General features: G+C 36.5%; 3 protein-coding genes and 1 long non-coding RNA gene across 7 annotated transcripts in view; 2 read left to right on the top strand and 2 right to left on the bottom strand.

Moving 5' to 3' along the window:
* The window catches only part of tan (protein), a 48233-nt gene extending 39098 nt beyond the window's left edge, over positions 1-9135 (top strand). For all 3 annotated transcript variants that reach the window (XM_021352266.3, XM_012695954.4, NM_001177411.1), the window contains exons 3-9: positions 424-618; positions 1349-1456; positions 4457-4558; positions 5255-5387; positions 6766-7000; positions 7646-7839; positions 8477-9135. In XM_021352266.3, coding sequence (XP_021207941.1) covers positions 424-618; positions 1349-1456; positions 4457-4558; positions 5255-5387; positions 6766-7000; positions 7646-7839; positions 8477-8589 — 1080 coding nt within the window. In that variant the 3' untranslated portion in view covers positions 8590-9135. The remainder of the gene's footprint in view (positions 1-423; positions 619-1348; positions 1457-4456; positions 4559-5254; positions 5388-6765; positions 7001-7645; positions 7840-8476) is intronic.
* Positions 9136-10848: 1713 nt separating this feature from the next.
* On the bottom strand, positions 10849-13814 carry LOC101742318 (selenoprotein K). Its single transcript, XM_004932726.3, has 4 exons — positions 13446-13814; positions 12648-12723; positions 12106-12183; positions 10849-11632 (listed from the first exon to the last, which is right to left on the bottom strand). Exons 1-4 carry the CDS (start codon positions 13462-13464, stop codon positions 11536-11538), a joined length of 270 nt encoding a protein of 89 aa, XP_004932783.1. The 5' UTR covers positions 13465-13814; the 3' UTR covers positions 10849-11535.
* A 1317-nt stretch (positions 13815-15131) lies between these two features.
* Positions 15132-16780, top strand: LOC732936 (haloacid dehalogenase). 2 transcript variants are annotated; one of them, XM_012695962.4, is made up of 2 exons: positions 15132-15422; positions 15516-16780. In XM_012695962.4, exons 1-2 carry the CDS (start codon positions 15403-15405, stop codon positions 16132-16134), a joined length of 639 nt encoding a protein of 212 aa, XP_012551416.1. In that variant the 5' UTR covers positions 15132-15402; the 3' UTR covers positions 16135-16780.
* A 117-nt stretch (positions 16781-16897) lies between these two features.
* On the bottom strand, positions 16898-18180 carry LOC119628874 (uncharacterized). Its single transcript, XR_005245000.2, has 2 exons — positions 17199-18180; positions 16898-17104 (listed from the first exon to the last, which is right to left on the bottom strand). It is a non-coding gene; the product is annotated as an uncharacterized LOC119628874 (long non-coding RNA).
* Between the last annotated feature and the right edge of the window lie 4407 nt (positions 18181-22587).

Raw genomic sequence — 22587 nt, forward strand, 5'->3', positions numbered from 1 at the left:
TTACACGACGTTATTCCTTCACCACCGTAGTCAATCGTGAGCATTTGTGCGGTACGTGTTTCATTAGAATAATTGCATTGAAAAACACCGTTTGATCATCTGACTACCTCTCTGAAGTGTTCAAACGCAGTAGTTTTTTTTATTGCTTAAGATGGGTGGACGAGCTCACAGCCCACCTGTTGTTAAGTGGTTACTGGAGCCCATAGATATCTATAACGTAAATGCGCCACCCACCTTGAGATATAAGTTCTAAGATCTCTGTATAGTTATAACGGCTGCCCCACCCTTCAAACCGAAACACATTACTGCTTCACGGCAGAAATAGGCGGGGCGGTGGTATCTACCCGCGCGGACTCACAAGATGTCCTAACACCAGTAAGAGGTTTAATCAGTAAGAGATTTAACATAATTATATCCTCCCAGGGTCGCACATTCTCCTCCATCATCAAGAGCTTCATATCAAATTACGCTAATCTACGTGACTTTGAGCGCGAATACAAAACTGATACTGGCCGGAATGCGTACGATAAGACCCTGGCTAACATGGAGAAGCGATTCCCTTACTACGTTAAGGAGATCAGGGGTGTTGCTGATGGAGCTAACGTTCCTTTCTATCAGGTATTTCCATCACCATACTTGTTTGTTGTTTTTGTCGTAGCTTCATTATCATCATTTAATTTTAATTACTTGTGGTGTGAGCCTGCGGTGAAATCTGATTTGACGTCTTTGGGTTCCTGATAGTATTTAGCACTAGATGGGCCATATGATGCTCTGCTCACATACACAGTCAAAATGTTGAAAATAATCTTCGAACTTCCAATGTGTGTCCATTACTTAACGCAGAGGATAATCCATTGTATATTGGTCAGCAAAAACTCTAGAAGGCACGCAGTTGCTAAAGTGCGCGGAAATTAAATCTTCTTGCAAATCTAAATTTAGTTTAAATTTTTTGCTGACCACAAAAAAATTAAGTAAGTTTCGAATTCGTAATGCAAAGAGGAAACGATTAAAACCCATAAAATTTTTAATAACGCGCGTATAAATAACACATACTATGAATTTCCTAAATTGCATTCTATAAATATAAATATCATTGATAATGTTGAAGCGGATGCAAGACCAGTTATATAGTAGTCTACCTACAAACTAATTGGTTTTATTCGTCTAGACCTAGAAAGCCTAGAAAGGCTTAACACCGAACATTACAAAGCAGCATATTTATTCATAGCAGACCTTCAGGAACGCCCCGACTGATTCATTGAAACATTGAAACCACAACAATATAGGTATAATTTGATAAGTATCATGTACCCAAATTAATTTTATCACAACTCCATGTTTGTAACAGCTATTCCTCCTGCAAATGGATGACTTGATTGGAACCATCAACGACAACCACGTCCCACGGAACGACACCGGAGGCTGCAGTTCTGTCGCCTTCAAGAACCCACAACATGTAAGAATCATTATACCTTATCTGCATACAACGTAGGCCAGTCGTTAAGCAAAGCAGTCGTGACTTCGATATCAACAAGAAATATCCCGTGAGCTCATCTACTACAGCAAATAATGATCTTCACCTATTTTTGAATATATTTGATTTTTATAATCAATGATTACCACTAATAGTAACGCTTGTGGTTTACCAATTTTAAGTATTAATTCATTAAATGACGATATGAAAGAGAGAGAGAGAGAGAGAGAGGACTGAGTGTTGAGATGACGACTGATAGAACAGAATGGATGACAAAAATTAGCTGCACCGACCCCACCTAGTGGGATAAGGTGGAGAAAATGAAAAAAAAACATTAAATTATTTGGTCGATGATAAAGTTCGAGCCGCCATCTTTAAATCGGCCCGTAGCCTCACACCACTAAGTGGGAGTGGATGTATTCTGAAAATCACCCTATTCTACCTGCAGTTGATTATTTAATTTGTTTTTCCAACTTAGTGTTTGATTTTGAAGAAACGAATAACAAAACAAGCATAATAAAATATTTTCTCATTATGTGAAGCGGTGAAAGGCTATTTAATTTTGACCTAAGCAACATTTTTACACTTTTAAAGGAGAGCCATTTAAAGGTAAAAACTTGCAGAAAATATCATAACAAAAAACTGCTTCAGCTATTCAATTGGGTAAAACTTGAAGTTTAAAAGAAAGAATAAAAACATCGAATTATTCATACTAATACCAAATAACGGACCTTTAATTACAAAGATAAATGTGGCTTAATAAGCGAAATGTCGCATAAACTAAAGAGCCTTTCACTCCTCGATTTAATAATTACACTAATAAGTAACGATGTAAAGAAATCAGATAAGTAAAATTAGGAACAAAATATAATGGAGAAGACTGAGAAGGAGACCTACGATTGCTTGAGAACCCGTACCAGTTCACCGTAAGACCATTTTAAAACGCGGTAGTGATAGGTAAAGAAACTCGCAGCTACGCTCGTGGCGTTTTTCTATTTCATAAGATCCACTAGGTTTCATAAGGATCATAAGGTGCCAACACTCACCCACCGGAACAACAGGTCTATGTGTTAATTATTTGGTATAACATCTATCCCATCCCTTCAAAACGGCTATAATCGCAATATTGGCGGGGTTGACTTTTATTAGACAAGGAGGAACGAGGAACCTGTCTGCCGGGTCGGAATGCTATACACCCCTAACCAGTAGCTCTTCCACAGCAGCTGCGTAGAATTGTTATAATGCAAAGCGCTAGAGCGTAAGTAGCGTCACGACTCCCCTCTCATGTTGCCCCGGTCACCTCCTTACTCCTACAGGGGCCGAGGCTAGGTAAAAGCCCTTCTACAGCACCCGACTCGGCGAAAACTGAGCGTAGCGGAGAGGGACAAGCTCTCCCTTTTTCGTCTCGCCGCCTTCTTCGATGATAGACTCGCAGAAGTCAAGCATCGCCTTCCAGAACAATTGATACTTGCCTACGCAATTGAATATTAACGCAATAGCATTGCTATATACGAGTACACCGGACTTTTTATTTTCATTTAAATCACGACAACTTCATAAGCTTTATAACTTAGAAGAGGGCGTTCTTTTACATTTATTACTATTTTAGCAAAATTAAGAGAGATAAGAAGATCGAAGATGAGTAACTCAGGATCTCATTGTCATTAGGGAGCTACACACTTTACGGTGTACGAAGTGGAATTTTAGTAAATTTATTAGCAACCGTTTATAAAGTAGGCTTACAAGTTCCTTCTTCAGAGCAAATTTAAACTAAACCAAACGAAACTTAAGCTTACCAAAAGAGAGACGAGAGAGAGAGACGGTAACAGTAAAATGCACCGACAGCGATGTTGTAAAGAATTCAAAATTAATAAGACTATCTAAAAGTATCACGTTGGTGAAATAATATACTATAGGTACAATATTTACCACTGCTTACCTCTATTTAGAAACGATTTCTCGACTTCATTCCCATTCAACATTTTAGAAAATAATTAGCATTTCTTAGAATTCATAAATAAGCTTAAGGCAAAATTAAATTATTCAATGGTAAATAAAGGAACCAATTGTAAATTGCTTTTCCATTTTATTCATGTCGTGACTCGCATAAAATTAAGTATTTAAACAATCACATTTTATTATTTTATCGTGGCATAAATCATCTTTGTAGTTCCTTTTATGTAGAACCATTTATAACAATAATAAAAACAAACTATTCCTATCATATTCACGCTTGTAGCCTGCGCGGTACCGTATGCGATCTAGTCCGAAAGATAGGCCATGGATAATAAATAGACTTACGGGACCACTGAAGTACTACTACGGGACAAGCCGTTTTTCCAATTTTCAGCCAATTTTTCAATGTTCATGATACAGGATACTTTAACTTCACTTGTTAAGGTGATTGACAGTCACGATGATATTACGCTGTCTCTGACATTGTTACAACCCATTTAGTGATTTACAACCGTGCCTTGTGACAGTGAGAGCTAACTCGTAACCAATAGCGACACCAATAAATAACACAATAGGTACACAATAACAACCAACGCTATCTAGTGGGGAGCAGACGAAGGTTCAAAGAGCTATAGAAACTTTATTAGAGTTCGTAGATATGGCATGAACGTTCGGGAAGGTTGGCGCAGAGTGTGAATAAAACAACTCGAAAGGATGAAAACCTTACAATTTGAAGAGAACAGCGATCAGATCAAATTTTAGAGGGCAACCTAGTGTAGTTTGCACGATAGCCCTGGAGACGGAACGATATACAGCAAATAATTTATGATTTTGATTGTCAAAGAAACATGTCTCTGGTTGGATTAGTATCGCTTCGCTCTTAGCAATGCATCAAAACTTGGATCGCCTTAGTTGCAACGTGGAATAGAACCCTTGACCAAGCTCACTTTGATTATTTCCACCTCCGGAGCTAAGAAATTTACCATTAACGCTATATTAATTAAATGTTACCTACTTTTGTTTTAGACTATACTTGGACACACAGAGGATGCATTTACCGAAACCCTAAATCACTTCTACATTATGTCGGCGCACATCATTCCAACTCCCGAAGACAGGGAGCACGGGGTAAGTTTTCAATTTATTAATTTTCGTAGATCATAAGAGGCCCGTTGTCCTCGTATCAAACGATGCAAGTGATGAATCTATGTTCAAATCTCGCAAGCAACTAACTGACAACAAACTATTTTTGTCTGCCAATTTACATTCGCTATAAAACCAAAGTGTGCTTGGTGCGGGAAATGGTTTTTCTCATATTTCTCTACGAAGCGGAGACATGAGGCATGAAAAGCCGCGATAGCAAAAAGATCGATGCCTTTGAAATGTGGTTGTGGCGGAGGATGCTCCAAATACCATGAACTGCCATGAGAACTAATGAGTCGATTCTAAGGGAGCTAAACATCCAAAAAAAGGCTCTCAGCCATCGGCCAAGAATGTGTTATGAGCTTCTTCGGACACATCATACTGTCTCCCAAACATGAATTAGAGAAGCTCATAATTTCTGGTCGCATAGAGGGCAAGCGCGCCGTGTGGAGAACACCAGCCTGGTCCGCTCTGGTTAAGGAAGCGGTTGGTGGTAATCTAAGCCATGCGGTCCATGCCGCTCATGATCGAACACTGTGGAGGAAAGTCACATGTGATTGCAACCCCCAGCAGTGAGGGAACGATGAAGAAGAAGAATTTATATTTGATCATATTTAGTGAACGTACAAATAAATAGTTAATATATTAATTTAGTATGACCTACTATATAATTATTTGCAGGCAGTAGAGGAACGGTTCTCGTCTTTATGCTACGCTGGTCACATGCCCGGGTACACCATGGGCTACAATGAAAACGGAATGGTGTTTTCCATCAACACGCTCAGCCCACTTCTGCTAAAGCCTGGAAACACTCGTAAGTATCACTACAAAATTATGCTCTAATTTATTACTTCAAAGCAGGTCGTAATACAATTTGTGTTTTTGATGTCTTTTATAAAATTCGATTTTTCTCAGTTATACTATTACGAAAATTGTTATATTGTTGATACGATGAAAATTATATTAATTAATTAATAAACAAGGAGTTAGACTGTAAACATTCTAATCATGCCTAAATATTGTGAAAACTTAAAATAACACTACATAACACGCTAGATAGTGTAAGAAAGAATTGAGTAGAAAATAGCTCATCATCATCATCATCATCATCATCAACAGCCCACAGTCGTCCACTGCTGGACATAGGCCTCTCCCAATATACACCACTGAGCCCGGTCTGCTGCTCTCCTCATCCACCTCCTGCCGGCCACCGTGCGGAAAATAGCTCAGATTTTAAAAATAACGTTAGAGTATTGAAAAATGAAATAATTTAATAATAATAATAATTTTAATTTTATTTTATTTAACATTATGTAAATTATCATACGTATTCCGCTTATATAGTTCACTTCATTATATTTATGTTGCTGCACGCTGTAAGTATCCTTATTTAAAATCCTCTTTCGCTGTCTTAGGTTTGGTGAAAAAAAACAAACTACTGAGTAAGCTCACCTTGTACACATGTTTTGAAATGTTAATATAATTATGTCTGACTCTATTATCTGTATAAAATAAAGAATATGGATGTTTCAAAAAAACATCAGTACGTGCATTCTCATCTAAAATTTGAACGCTATATTCTTCATGATTACCTTGGCTTGTTGTCGATGTTAAAACGTTATCTGTTTTAAATATTATAATGCCATATGTAACCCAGATACCACGGCCCAATGAACAACGGAACAACATCTGTAAAGTTTTGGTGACTAATTATATGTAGCTAACATTGAAGCTGATTTTGCAACAGAATCAAAAAATTTAAGTCATGCCGCTCAATTATACATAAGATGTGTCATAATTTACTAACTATTTCGCGTTAAACATTGCTATCAATATATCGGGTCAGTGTCGGAACCTAATAATAATATAAGAAATGACGAAATTGACATGTATAGATAAATTCAGCCGGTGACCTCATGAACCATTAGGCGACTTTTAAACATATTTTTGCGTGGATCCTAAAATATTCTGCTCTCGCTCTGTCCTCAATGTAAAACGACAGAATTCATGGAACACTGATTTTCATCCTTCACTTTTTCTCTGTCTCTCTCTTTCCCTCTGTGTGTGTTATAACACTACCTATTTTAATTTTTCTTTTTTAATCTCAACACTACCTAGTTAAATATTGAAACTATTACACCTATGAACGTATTATCCTATGAACGTAAACTGTAGTACATATTTCTTTTCAGCTCGCACATTTATAACCAGAAAGCTTCTGTCCGCCAAGAGTTTCCCGGATGCGGAACGGATCCTCCGTGACGAAGGCCTAGGAATCGGCAACGGTTTTTCGGTAAATATGATTTGGACAGACACCTGGGGGGATACCAAGCTTTACAATGTGGAAGTCGCCCCCGACCTCAAGGGAGACCGCTCGCTCGTCCACGTTCAGAAATACGACCAGGACACACTAGTACACTGTAATATGTAAGTATGTCCTATAATTATTCACCGTTTCTTAATTTAACTTGAATTCGAAAATTCTTCAACAAGATCCGATCTTCTACACTCACGGCTCACCTTTTATTGAGTAGCCATTATAGCTCACAGACATCACCGCGTGAACGCCGCCACTCATCCTGGGAAATGATATTAAATTCCCAACTTATCCAAATTCAACAAACTGGAAAACGCAAGGATTTTATGAAGCCTGACGCGCAGAAAGTTAAGTTCTGCTTACACAAATCGTATCAGCGGAAATATGAAAAATAGGTACCTATGAAGCTATGAGTGAACAAACAAACATACACTTTGGATAATCTCGGCTTATATTAAAACTGGTGGTAGGACCTCTTGTGAGTCAGCACGGGTACCTAGGTACCACAACCCCTCCTATTTCTGCAGTGATGCATTTCGTTTTGAAGGGTGAAGCAGCCGTTGTAACTATACTGAGACCTTAGAACTTATATCTCAAGGTGGGTGGCGCATTAACGTTGTAGATGTCTATGGGCTCCAGTATCCACTTAACACCAGGTAGGCTGTCAGCTCGTCCACCCATCTCAGGGTTTAGACCCAATTACGACATTAAGTAATCTGCTACATTTTCTTATATTAAACATGTTTCTTTTTCAGTTACAACCGCATTAACGTGATTGAAGTGATTGGCGAAATAGTTGGCAGTAGCAAGTCCCGACTGAAGGCGATACACGCTCATGCTGCCCCCAAGACCAGAGGTGATATAGCTGAGATACTCTCTGATGTCACCGGCAAAGACTTCCAAGTGTTCTCGATGCAGAAGGACGCTATTATCAAGACCATCGCTGCTGGTGAGATTTCGGTCTTTTACTAATAAAAAAATAATAGCTTAAAAAATCAAAATACGCTTTTATAGAAAATTCAACTAAAAAATAGAAAAATAGAATTTTTTTTACTGGTGGTAGGACCTCTTGTGAGTCCGCGCGGGTGGGTACCACCACCCTGCCTATTTCTGCCGTGAAGCAGTAATGCGTTTCGGTTTGAAGGGTGGGGCAGCCGTCGTTACTATACTTGAGACTTTAGAACTTGTATCTCAAGGTGGGTGGCGCATTTACGTTGTGGATGTCTATGGGCTCCAGTAACCACTTAACATCAGGTGGGCTGTGAGCTCGTCCACCCATCTAAGCAATAAAAAAAAATTAAAAAAACAAAAAAAATTTTTTTAATAAATTTGAATTAAAAATAGTGCAAGAAAAAAATATTTTATTGATTTTTAAAATATTCAATTGTCATCGGTTCTTAATAAGTATGCCAAATTTTGAGTTAATCCGACGTTTTCATGGGGGTTAAAATCATGTTCAAAGATTCCGTTACATACTAACATACATACGTCTGAAGCTAATAAAAGCGTATTAAAAACCTGAAATAATTTGCGATAAAAGCAAGTAGATTCCTTCGATTTGCAACTACAATCAATAAATATTACAGGTATATTCGACGTAGAAAAAAGAACGTGGAGTATTTATATCGACAAACCCAGCATTTCGGAGCCCGTTGCAGTGCTGCCCATCAGATTCTCCGAGCTCGAGTCTAATAAATAATTAAGGATTTAAATATATTTTAATCGGGGTTTTTTTAAAATACATAATTAGTTTATTTTCTATCTAGTAAGATTATAGCTAAAAATCAGATAGATAAACTTTAACTTCACATAAACGGTTAAAGTTTACTCTGCTATAGTAATTCTTATAGGTGAAAGGTTAGTTTTTTGAAAAAGACTTCCCATGCATTGTAGAGCATTGCATATATAAAAGTAGTTACACAAAGTAAACGTCAAAATTTATAATACATAATATCTATGTTTTCTTACAATTTTTATTATTTTTGTTGTTGCTTGTAAACGTATGACATTAACTATTAACTATACATATTATATACCTACTCAATAAGTTAATAAATGCAATTTCACGCAAGCGGTGTTGTTTCTTATGTGAAATGAAACTAATGTAATTTTTGCCAAACGCAATAGCTCGGGGATAAAATACATTAAATTGTAATAAAAATATCCAAAAAAATTACACACGCTGTTTAGTTTAATTTAGTTTTAAGCAATAATTTGGTGTGATAATTAAATGAATAAATGGCAACGAAGTCTTTTTTTTTACCACAAGGTAACACGATACCAGATACAAAATTTCTTTATTTGTGAATGTTCATGAGTGAATAAGGTCACAGCCCGCCTGTTCGTATTGGTAATATCGAAGTATAATAAGTTGTTTTGGAGCTATGAGTGAACAAACGCATATAGGTAGACATTGTCTGATTTTATAGTGAAAACTGCCAACAGTTCAATGCTCGGAAAGCTATACTTCTTATGAATACTTCTGAATGAAATGGTCTCTATATTCAACGTAGTATTTTCCATAAACAGGATTCGAATGAAAAGAACAAAAGCCACGCGGGCTCAATTGCAGATATTGAGCAAGATCTACGTAGTTTGTTTCATGAAAAAATACTGAGAAAATAATGAAACTTAAAGTAATAAGGAATTTCAAAAGAAACAATCTTATGAAAATTAAATGAATACAGACCAAATCCACTACAAAAAGCAACTAAAATACTCGAGGGCAACATCTCTGCAAGATGAATTTAGATAGATAACTGCATGAAAGACGTAGAAACCAGCAAATTCTTAGTAGCGGTGTTTGGGGAAGTGGATTACAGATCAAAGACTTGACACAAAAGATGTCTGGGGTTCGATGTTGCGGATGATTAATAAAATAGATCCTCTCCTTTCCAATTCAGTAGTGAAAACACATTGTTTGAACGATGATCATCACAATTAACCAATTAGAACGTCGTTTAAGAGATTATTAGTATTAAAGTAAATTTGAACGGTCACGTTCGAATGAAATGGATTAACGAATACTCGCATATATAACAGTACTAGCTGTTACGCGGGTATATAACAGTACTAGCTGTTACGCGCGTATATAAAAGTACTAGCTGTTACGCGCGTATATAACAGTACTAGCTGTTACGCGCGTATATAACAGTACTAGCTGTTACGCGCGTATATAACAGTACTAGCTGTTACGCGCGTATATAACAGTACTAGCTGTTACGCGGGTATATAACAGTACTAGCTGTTACGCGCGTATATAAAAGTACTAGCTGTTACGCGCGTATATAACAGTACTAGCTGTTACGCGCGTATATAACAGTACTAGCTGTTACGCGCGTATATAACAGTACTAGCTGTTACGCGCGTATATAACAGTACTAGCTGTGTCGCGCATATATAACAGTACTAGCTGTTACGCGTATATATAACAGTACTAGCTGTTACGCGCGTATATAACAGTACTAGCTGTTACGCGCGTATATAACAGTACTAGCTGTTACGCGCGTATATAACAGTACTAGCTGTTACGCGCGTATATAACAGTACTAGCTGTGTCGCGCATATATAACAGTACTAGCTGTTACGCGTATATATAACAGTACTAGCTGTTACGCGCGTATATAACAATACTAGCTGTTACGCGCGTATATAATAGTACTAGCTGTTACGCGCGTATATAACAGTACTAGCTATTACGCGCGAGACCAAGGACAGTGTCGGTGTAGTTTCCCGTAAGAAAAATATGTTTTTTTCGGGATAAAAGGTAGTTCATGTCAATATGCCGACCTAATAATCTCACTTTAAAAAATCATGTGAAACTTAAGCTCCGTTTCGGCGTGAAAGAAGCACAGACGTACTTTCACATTTAAAATATTAACATATCTAATATTTAGTATGGAAATATGAATGTTATTTCATGCAACGTAGTTTGTTTTGAATCAAAAGACAAAAATGGGAAGCTTAAGATTAATTATATATTTATTTTATACAAGTAAATTTGAATTTTACATTTATTCATTACATTATTGAGATTAAAAACTTACAAATAATGAATTATCTGTTCCAAATGAATAATTTTAGGATATAACTTATATAAATAGTTAATTCAACGCCATTAATATTTGTTTTAATAGGTACACGTCGACAGATTTTTTTTCTTTACATATACCTTCATTCCTTTTTAATGACAACTTTAAATGTAAATGTTTAAATCTATGACATGGCCGCAATTTGTCGTATTCCGAATATTAACTTAGTGTATATAATACATATGTATACACATTTTGTTTTCAGAGTTATTTTCAAAAATAATAATTAGGTGCCTGTCAATTTTTGTTAATCTGTACATAATGTTTTTATAGAACAACGAAACGATAATAGTTAATCATTAAGTTAATTATAAAAAGGCGAACTCCTTAAGTATTTATTTCGTTAAATTGACGTAATCAGCCTCCACTACGTCATATTATAATAATATATTTTTTTCTTTATTTTGCTGTTTAAAATTGTATATAATTCAAATGTTTAAATAAAGATAGGTAAAAAATGTTGTTTTTTTCATACATTGAGATGCATAAAACAATATTAGTTTTTTTAAGGTATTGTTAATATTGAAATGTTATCACAGCTTTGAAGACATCCATTATCCACCACAGCCGCAGCCTCCCATAGGTGGTGGTGAGGGCCCAGAGCCAGATGGACCAAAGCCCCCAAACTTTTTGGTTGGTGGTTTAGGAGGCCTAAAACAAAGCAATGTTGTTTATTATTTGCATAGTTATTGTAAGTTGTAAATAACGTTTTAATCTTAGTCATGGCTGATTGCTATGGCTGGTAGTAACAACTTACTGTGGGCACTTTTCATCATTCCCTGACCTTTCTAATGACTACTACAAAATTAGATGTTTCCTTAGCTTAGCCAGAAAAGTCAGTTAAGTAGAAAAGCCCAACTGGCGTGTTCCATGGACCATTTTTTTAAACATCGATGGGAACACAAATTAGGAGTTGTCGTGCTATGGTGCCAAAAATAAATTTGGCAAAATAATTTGATTCCATGAGAATTTCCACCTGTTGCTCAGGGAACTGCATAATAAATGATTCAATTTCAAATTGATTTTGATTTGAAATTAATTACATTTACCAGATACATTATATATGAGATAGCAGGAAAGTTCAATTTCAAAATAAAATAAGTAGAAAAATATGAGTTACTCACCCACTTCCTGGTGGTCTGAAATCCCTTGTGTATTTTTTGCCATGTTTATTATAGTTAGAATCTATCAGGGTGTGGAACCTGCAATAAAAATCAGGATTTTTCTACATTTATTTAATGAGTAGGAATATAATAGGGGTTAAAGTATAAGATTGCCGTTCTATTGTAATAGGTACTTCGAATTGACATAGAACCATCATGGCTTGAGATTTTTTAGTGAAACTTTTTTCAAATGAATCTTGAAACTTGTGTTGCCTTGTTGAATCGATACAGAAATGAAGGAATATTGGATCGAAATGTGACATGTGATGAAAAGTGGGTTCTTTACGAAAAACGCAATGGCTGACCCCAGGTCAAACGCTGTAAGTGTCCTATAGCAAAGTTTAGTCGTTTTAGTCTGCAGCTTTTATATGCTCCTGGTATTGTTGATTTACATGTACAAGGTGAAGCAGCCAGCATGAGGTGAGAGTGGTGCCGATTTATCTTTGAAAGCTATTTAAAATGAGCACCATGTCAATTACATATAATTACTGCAGAATACTTACAACAATGAGAAGAAGTTCAGCAAGGCCCAGAACCAGCCCATGAAACTGAAAGGAGTCTTCTCCACAATAGTCCCATCTTTAACAATTTTTAAATTTTGTGATTATTCATCAAATCATTTATTAGTCAATAATTAATATGCACAATTGTAATCCCATCCCACTCTATGGTAACCGATCTCTGAGGCACTATAGACACATTAAATAAAGTTTAAACCTCTGAAACCATAGAGACGGGAGGTCAAAGTCTATAGCTGCCACAAGTAAGATAATACCAGCTGTGTAGTTTCAAATGTATTGTAAATTATAACTTTTTTTTAATTGGCTCCAACGCCTTAAGCTTGCTTGTGGCGCAACTTAATAAATATATTACTTTTCTTCTTTGGTTTTTACTATGACGGCTAAGGCACAAGCAAAACTTTGTATATCAAGATGCTCATGAGCAACATTATAAATGTTATAAAAGAGGATGGACTGGGAGTTGGAAAACTATAAGTTATGTAGACAAAAAAGCAAAATGGTAAAATAACACGAGTACAAAATAAAAACGTATTTTTCTTTTTTAATTTGTGAGAACTAATCATGAGTCCAGATGTAATTTCTGTAATAAGCCACTGGATTGTCTGCTACAGGCTACGGTACTTAATTTTTTTTCACTTAACAGTTTTTTTTTTATAAATTACTAATTAAGTCGCACATTTGCAAAAGGGTAACAGATAGGACATCCTGATGATAAGGCATTGGTTGTGATACATTGACGTGGCCTAATTATTTATTTATTTTAAATCATAGGTACCTTACCTCCTGTAACGTAAACCATATTGAAGATTTCTGCCTCTCCTTGAATCGAAATGTATTTATTGATTAAAATTTCAATTCAGTTGATTAAAATCAATTAAAATACAGAAATTGATAAAATAAAAAAACACTAAAAACACGTCATATGTGTTGAATGAACATTATTGTCGATTTGTTTTTGTTTGTTTCGTCCATTAAACAGGCAAAGGAAACATAGTCTACACAGTATCTTTTCACTATTAAAGGCTAAAACTTGTTTGATGTGCGAAAAGCGAAATAAAACGAAATTAATGGAATAGTACTAAGAGAGAAAAGAGACTACAGTGAGTAAATATTCGATTCGAAGGAATGAAATATCTTTAAAAACTTCCTCCTTTATACATAACATTCCTAACAAAATTATTAATTAATTAGTTCTTTGGAAACGTTCTTTGGAACGTAACAGCTACATAAGAGTCCGAGTTAATTCATTTAGTTAATTTATTTAATAAAAAAATTAGTAAATTACTTTATTATTACTTGTAACACGATGTTGAAGCTGTGTTACTTTTATCATCTTGTTAAATGCCAGAACTGTGAATTTTTAAATGACGAAATTTATAGGTCATTCGATTGTACTGAAAAAAATCATTATGCGGCATAATGCTCAACTAAGCTTCAGCATAATTCGGCATTGTGCGTCACTGAGTCGCATTATGCTCTGTAATTGGAAAACTACCTGTATGTACTTAATGGTAGTTTTCCAATTACAGAGCTTAATGCGACTCAGTGACGCACAATGCGCTCTTGTGCTGTAATTGGAAAACTACCATAGTTTCGGAGGAGTGCGCGAACAAACAGACAGATTAAAAATTCCCTTAGACACCACTCACCGAGTTTCTCATTGGGTTTTTTAGGGGGTTGCGATTTCGATCCAGTGGTAGTTTTAGTGAATCACTGCACTTGCTAGGGCCAGTGTTAGAAATTCTCTCAAGTTGAACCCGTAAGATGACTTACCGGTCCGGGTGTAGTTGAAATAGCTCGTTAAGATACTAACGAACCGGTAGCAATTTTTTAATCTAAAAATAGCTCATTCACATTATATTACTTTTCTTGTGTTATCCTGTGTTCATTTTTAATAGTTTTCTTCAAAGAGCCACATTGAATCTACTGTTTTGTTATGTATTGATAGATTGACATGTTTATTGATATGGATGTTTAATAATTAGTATTATCTCCTTGGTTATGAAACCACTTGTTTAATTTAAGAAGAAAACATTTAAAGTAAGTCATGTAAAAAAATACCTGTATTAGACTGGTAAAAAGAAATTTGTTTTTTATTTCATAAAAAACGATTTGTTTTCAATCTCGTACAAATATCGCAATTTTAACTGTAACATATTTAAATTATATACATGATTTTTTGATTTTGTCTTTTGATGAAGAAATCTGTAGTCGTGTAACCGGTGTAACCAACATCTAGTTTGTTTGTCAGCTAGGTGAATAATATAACTTTTTTTCATAATTGTATGTTTGGAATCATAAATTGATCTTAATTTATTTATTTTACAATTATTCAGTTCAACCCAACTTAACTTTCACTCTGTTCTATTCGAAACAGAATTTTTTTTTACGATTTTTTAGTGTCGTGCGAATTTCGATGCATGATTAGTGTCAACAAAAATCGATCTTTTTTCAAGAAATTATTTTTCCATTGAACGAACTCAGATCGCCATCCCTAAATCAAGTCCAAAAAAGAAATAATAATAAATGGCTAAAACGTCTTTTTACCAGGCTATAACATCTATGATAAAAAAAGAAAAAAGTTATCATTTAAAATTAAATCAACATAGTAGTACCTACACAATATGTAGTAGTTATTTAAAATAAATCGTTAGTTTTCCCTAGTTTTGTTGCTTATTCTGCTAATTAATTTTCATTTTATGTTAGAATCCAAAGAAAGACGTCAAATCCCCTTGAGATGTGTCTGCAGGGTATAAGGTTAGTCACTTTCGATGCGACGAACACCCTATTAAAATTCAAAATGGTACCCTCGCAATATTACACAAAGATTGCACGTACATATGGTTACAGGGGAAGCGAAAGTGATGCTCAAAATAAGATGAGGGAAAACTTTAAAATGATGTGGGAACAGCATCCTAATTTTGGAAGGAATTCTATCCTCTGGGAAGAATGGTGGCGACAAGTGGTCAAGCTAACTTTACAAGATCATCTTCCAGTGGGTGCTGACACAAGAAGCTTAGGGAACACTTTAATCAATGATTTCAAAACCTCCAAATGTTGGGATGTAGCGGCTGGAAGCGATACATTGCTGCAAATAATAAAAAAGAAGGGGATAGCTATAGGAGTGATTTCGAATTCAGACCCTCGTCTTTACGATATTCTTCAAAATTTAGGCTTAAGTAAATATTTTGATTTCATTTTAACCTCTTATGATTGTGGATTTAGTAAACCTGATAGTAGAATATTTCAAGAAGCTCTTCTACGATGTAAAGAGATAACTAAGGCAAGTGAATCTTTGCATATCGGTGATGATCTTGAGAAGGATTACATTGGTGCAAGAGAATCTGGCTGGCATGCATTACTGATATCAAATAATGAAACCAAGATACCACCAGCTAAGGATCATGTGTTCGCAAATATAGATCTATTAAGTATAGCCATTAGTCAAAATAAACTTAAGTTAGTTTAAATTTTGTTATTATAGGTTTAGTGTTGAACTAGACATTTAAACAGCAGCAAAAAAATTAAATGCAGTCAATCATCCCCATTTTAATCAAAATTTTTAGAATGAGAGTGATGACTGGATATTTTCTAGCAGCTGCTGAGACTATATTAAGTTTTACAAAGAAAATATACATTCATTAGAACATACCTTTAAAAACAAAGCACCTATATTAAGCAATGAAAAATGAATACATTTAGATATGTAAGATGAAGTGTGTTCACTGTATTTTTTTCTTTTTCATTTAAAATTATTATATTTTAGTAATTTGTAAATTAAGTTGTTAATTAAGTAACTGTCAGAACTAATGGAAATCATTCCTACCATCATACACCATGAGACTTGAGGTGAAATACTCAATTTAATTTATGTATAAATCTCATATATAGGTCTCAATCAATTTGTTTAATGGCCTGCTTTTCACATCAGAGCATAAAAGTGCTTCATGGTTGAAAAACAGGATGGCACTTACCCATGCAGGCCTAGATTATACCAATTCCATCAGTAATTGTGTAAATTTGTAGGTTTAATTTTTATTACACAACTAACTGTTACTTGCTTGTGAAGGAAAAGTGTAAATTTTTCTTAAGATAATAAAACTTTCCCTTGGTAATGTGATTATTTTCTTAAAGCATAAAACGTAGCGCATGTCACACACCTGACCTAAAACTATCACTACAAAATATCATGTCAATCCATTTTGTTTTGACTTGAAAGATAAACAAACAAATACATCTACAATGCAGTTAAATTATATTGAATTGTGTTGATTATGCCGGCACAGTCATTATTCGGTTTAAATCCACTTTCTTCATATTCGAAACATATTTTGGGCATTTTGTGGCATATATATGAGTCGTGGTCTACAGGACCTTTGAAGATGCAGCAAAGGTTCTTCGTCTTGATATCGTCATACCAAGAATATAACTGTTTTTCTCTGTAATAATATAAATAAACACAAAAATAATGTAAAATAAATATATTTTTTATGAAAACGTTGGTAGGATGAATGCAAACAAAAAAAACTAAACGTGAACTCCAGTTTCTCTAGAAAATTGCGACATGTTTTTTCCTTCTCTAAAGATATAAATTAATGATTTCACACCAAGATCAATGCCATCAAGGTCTCTGAAAGCGTCTACAGAAATGTATATCACGAGTTCAAATCCTGTCGGGGACTAAATTCAGTTTGTGTTTTTGTAAATTTACTGCTAAATTTCAATATTAACGTTTGGAAATTAAAGTTGACGCTTTGCAACATTGGTCTCTGTAAAGAATTTACCGTTGGAAATTTTGAGGGACAAGAAACGATTAGTGTGAATAATAATATTCTCCGTCTCTGGGACAAGTACGAAAATGTCATTACGCACTTCACGGTAGCATCTCGCGGCATCTCGCTCAAGCAGTGGACAATTGGACATTGGACATTGGATAAAATAAACCTATTTACAGTCAAAATCTGTTATAACGACATCGAAGGGACTGCTCATATTCAGTCGTAAAAACCGATAGTCGTAACAACCGGTGATGTTTAATGTGTATCGTGCAAGTACAAACAAATCGATAGGGAATTATTGGAAAAATATAATTACATAATACGCGATTTTTCTTCAATATTAATTTGTTTTCTGCATCTTTGCGAGATTTTGAAAGTTTCACGAATAACTCCACAAAGTTTTGGTGCGTCTTGTGTATAGATAAGTAACAAACTAACTGAAGAGATATGAAGAAGTGGGCTTTGACTACCGCATGCACGTGTTTTGTTTCTAAGAATTAGAAAAGACCCTACACTAAACTAAATCCTATTGTTTTCTTTCCTGATTTTAAAAGCCATTGAAGACAAATGTGGATACCTATTCAAATTGTTTACAATACAGCTTAGCCGGTCGTTCTAACAGATCTAATTCTCCGAAATATTAGTTAAATGCGGTCGTTTTATGAGGTATGTCGTTATTACCAATGTCGTAGAAAGCAATATTTTTAATAAGGCGGTCATATGGCATTCAGCCGGGACCTTTGTTCTAGGTTATTATAACCGGCATGTTGTAGTAAACGATGTCGCAGTAAACGGTTTTGACTGTAGTTGCCAACCCTAGCATAAAGCAAAACTGTAGATATGCTTCAAAAACTATAGAAAACTATAAATATCAAATTAAAAACAGTAAATCTACATCTTTATCTTTATATTATATTGTTAGATACGAGGGATACACGAGTGAAACACTTGCCTGCTGTTAACACACTGTTCTATATTTGTTGAAATACCCCGTATGCGTAGGCACACGCACACATACTTAACATTCCTCCCCTTAGCTTAGATATAATATGTACATAACTACTCTAAACAAAACAAAAGATTATACTAAACTTAAAAAAGAAACTTATACTAAAAAAACTGCTTATAGTTAACCCTAGGCCGATTGCGTTTATTCCGTGATGTAAACTCAGGTCTGCTGGCGTTTTGTCGTGCGGGTATGCCATCAGAGCCTTCTTCGACAGACGGGTCTGGTAGGGCCTCAAGAAATTCATCCTCCTCTTCTGCTAACTCGACACCTTGCCGCTGCGGCGACGGTGACGTGATGAGAGGTACTTCGACCGGTAAACTAATATCATCACAAGCATTAGAATTGGTAGCTCCCCCCCTTTCTGAGCTGCCCTCCATCCCAGACCTGTCCTCTTCCTCGTCCCCTGTGTCTATCGGAGTCACTTCATTCGAGGATGATTGTTCTTCTGCTGACAAATTGCCTCTCCTTGAAACCGGTTCTACATCCACATCTTTGTATTCGTGAATACTGCAATCGGTACCCTTATAAGGTATTAGTTGATTTTGGTGTTTTTTAAATAACAAGGAAGACTTACAGTCTTTGACTAAGTACAACACCTTCCCAATTGTCTTTTCAATGAAGCCTTTGCACCAAATAAACTTTCCGTTGACCGTATGCTTTTTATATAGAATAAAATCTCCCTTGATAAAACTTTGTTTTTTATTTACTTTGGTCTTATTTTGCGAACACTGTTTAAGTTTAACGACATCAGCAAGAGCTGTGGATGAGGGCGATGACGACTCAGGTATAATTTGATCAAGACGCATTCTGAGTTTTCTACCGTAAACAAGCTCTGCGGGCGAAACCCCAGTCAGAGTGTGTACGGAATTCCTGTAATCAAATAAATATTTTAGTAGTTTTTTATTAAATAGACTCGCTCCACTTCCACTAAGCAAGGTCGTTTTTATACCCTTTTTAATAATTTTGACGAAGCTTTCAGCCTGTCCGTTGCTAGCGGGATGATAAGCCGGTGACTTCAAATGTGAAATTCCGTTCAATGTACAAAAATTTTCAAACTCATGTGATGTGAACGATGTACCATTGTCACTAACTAAAGTATGAGGAATACCAAACCTAGACATAAACTCACATAATCTTTCAATCGTGGCTGAAGCAGATGTACTGGATTTCATATTGTAAACCTCCACCCACTTAGTATAAGCATCTACTATTATCAAAAAGGTTTGACCGTTTATCGGTCCCAAGAAATCCATGTGCACTCTGTAAAACGGTTGTGGGGGGTGTTCCCAATGCGCGATCGGGCCCCGTGCTGGAGTCGGTCGCATTTGAATACATACGTCACACGAAGCTATCATGCGCTCGAGCGCGGCGTCGATCCCGGGAAACCAGAACCGTGAACGTGCTTCAGCTTTAGTTTTAACAATTCCCAAGTGAGACTGATGTAACTCTGATAAAATATCCTTTTGTAATGACTCCGGAATTACAACCTTGTGTCCCCGCATCAGACAACCGTTTTCATAAGATAATTGCAACCTACACATGTGATATGGCTTTAACCGTTCATCAGACCATTTTTTTGGCCATCCCTTTAAGACATATAGAATAACTTTACGTAAAATTAAATCCTTATTTGTTTCGTCTTGTAATTTGACTAACGTTACAGGTAAATTACCTTCCACAACAAAATTTATATAAGAAGCTCTATCCAAATCGGGTATCATAGCATCTACACTGTCCCTGCCCTCCGCGACAGTCCCCGCCTCTCCTAGGCTGGCGCGCGATAAGAAGTCTGCGGTGTTGTCTGTGCTACGAACATATTCAATTCTATAATTATAGCTACTTAAAAACATCGCATATCTCTGAAGTCTGTTCGCAGAAACTTCTGGTATACCTCGATAAGGGCCAAAAATCGATAAGAGTGGCTTATGGTCTGTGCGTAAGATAAAGGGAACCGCCCTGCCATATAGGTACTGGTGGTAACGCCTAACTCCAAAAATAATGGCGGTGGCTTCCTTTTGGATCTGAGAATAACGTTTCTCAGCAGCATTTAGGGTTCGCGACGCAAACGAGACCGGTCGCTCAGACCCGTTTGGTTCTATCTGAGATAAAATGGCCGAAAGACCTGACGGCGACGCATCGACAGTTAAAATGATGGTCGCGTTATGATTAAAATGAGCTAATACTTGATCCGACGCCAAACATTTTTTAATCGCGTTAAAAGCGTCCTCATGTTCATGTCCCCAGTACCATTTATTTCCTTTTTTTAAAAGCTCATATAACGGCTTTAAAATTGCAGACGCATTAGGAACAAAACTTCTGTAATAATTAATTAACCCTAAAAATGATTGCAATTGCTTAACATTAGTCGGAACCGGCGCATCAGTCATCGCCCTAATTTTCTCTGGCGACTTATGAAGGCCATCTTTATTGATTACATACCCTAAGTAATTAATATCGTCCTTGAAAAATTCACACTTTTCCCTTTGAAGGGTCAAACCCGCGTCTTGTAATCTCTGCAGTACTTGATGTAATCGTAGCAAATGTTCAGTTTTATTTTTCCCCGTTATTAAAATATCGTCTAACAGGCACAACGTGCCGGGCACGCCAGCCAGCACGCATTCGATAGCGCGTTGAAAAATAGCCGGTGAACTGGCCAAGCCAAAGCAAAGGCGGGTATGCTTGTAAACTCCCCTGTGAGTATTTATACAAGTTAATTCCTGTGATTCCTCATCTAACACGAGTTGATTGTACGCACTAGATAAATCCAGTTTACTAAACTGTTGTCCACCATACAACCTAGTAAAAAGTTCAGTTATCGTCGGCAAAGGGTACTGGTCAACAACTAACTGTTTGTTTACGCCCGTCGAATAATCTGCACAAATACGTACGGAACCATTCCGCTTTAATACCGGTACGATTGGTGACGCATACCGCGCGTGGTCAACTTGTTTTAATACTCCGGCCGCCACCAAACGATCTATTTCCTTATCTACTTTGTCTTTTAAAGCGAAAGCTAATGGTCGCGCTCTAATAAAAACCGGTTTTGCATCTTCCTTTAAATGTAATTTAACTTTAAATTTGTTAAACGAACCTAATTTATCGGAAAAAACCATAGGATAACGAGATTGCAACGCGTTAATTATATTGTTTTCATCTACTTGTTTACAATATTGTATCGGCAATAATTCTAACTTAAACTTAGAAATGACATCGCGACCGAGAATTGGCGGGCCTCCGTCTCGTATGACGCAAACATATAGTAAATGTGATTCATTCGCATAACTGACCTGTAATTGTACTACTCCAATACAAATAATACTATTACCCGTATATGAAAATAATCGTTTTTTTGTTTTAGACAATGGTACATTGTTAAAATATTTTCTGTATGTCTGTTCAGAAATCGCAGTAACGGCCGACCCGCTATCTATTTCGAATTTTAATTCGACCCCCGAAATCGTCACCGTCTCTGTCATGGCTTCCCCTTTAACAGACCTAATATTAAAACATTCACCATCGTCATCGCCGTCATCCACCACATTTGCCTCCAGGTAATTAATTTTTTTGCACATCCTACGTAGGTGCCCCGTGACATTGCACTTTTTGCATTTTAATTTAGCGAACCGACACTGAGACGTATCATGATTACGATAACCGCACACTTGACACTGCACTTTATTGCCGCCATCCTTCAGCCGAAGCGCCCTCGACCGGCCTGCCGCCGTCGATTGCGTCATCTTGAACAGCTGATCGTGTGTTGCGACCTGTACTGCTGCAGTGGTTGCTCCAACTCGCGCGCTGCGCACGCTTTCTGCCATTTCAACCGCCTTAGCCAGCGATAGGGCCGTTAGATCCTGTGCAACTAACTTTTCTCGTTCAGGTCCTGGTAACATCCCCATAACGAATCGGTCTCTGAGAGCTTCCTCCACGTTGGCAAACCCACAATGCCCGGTCAGCCCGCGCAACCTGGCCGCCCATTGAGGGTAGGTCTCGTCTTCTTGTTGTACCGCCACGTAAAATTTATAACGTTCGCCGAAACCACAACGCTTGGGAGTAAAATGATCGTCCAATAGTCGGAGTATGTCTTCATATGGAACATCGGTCAACGTCTTCGGCACCGCGAGATCCGCCGCTA

The sequence above is a fragment of the Bombyx mori genome, chromosome 1, assembly GCF_030269925.1.
Source record: "Bombyx mori chromosome 1, ASM3026992v2".
Lineage (NCBI taxonomy): Eukaryota > Metazoa > Arthropoda > Insecta > Lepidoptera > Bombycidae > Bombyx > Bombyx mori.

Coding starts and splice junctions, on each gene's coding strand:
- LOC732936 (XM_012695962.4), top strand. CDS start 15,403: ATGTGTCTGCAGGGTATAAG. Junction 15,423..15,515: donor ATGTGTCTGCAGGGTATAAG/GTTAGTCACTTT, acceptor ATATGGTTACAG/GGGAAGCGAAAGTGATGCTC.
- LOC101742318 (XM_004932726.3), bottom strand. Junction 12,184..12,647: donor CTGAACTTCTTCTCATTGTT/GTAAGTATTCTG, acceptor TTTTTATTGCAG/GTTCCACACCCTGATAGATT. Junction 11,633..12,105: donor TTCAGACCACCAGGAAGTGG/GTGAGTAACTCA, acceptor GCTTTGTTTTAG/GCCTCCTAAACCACCAACCA.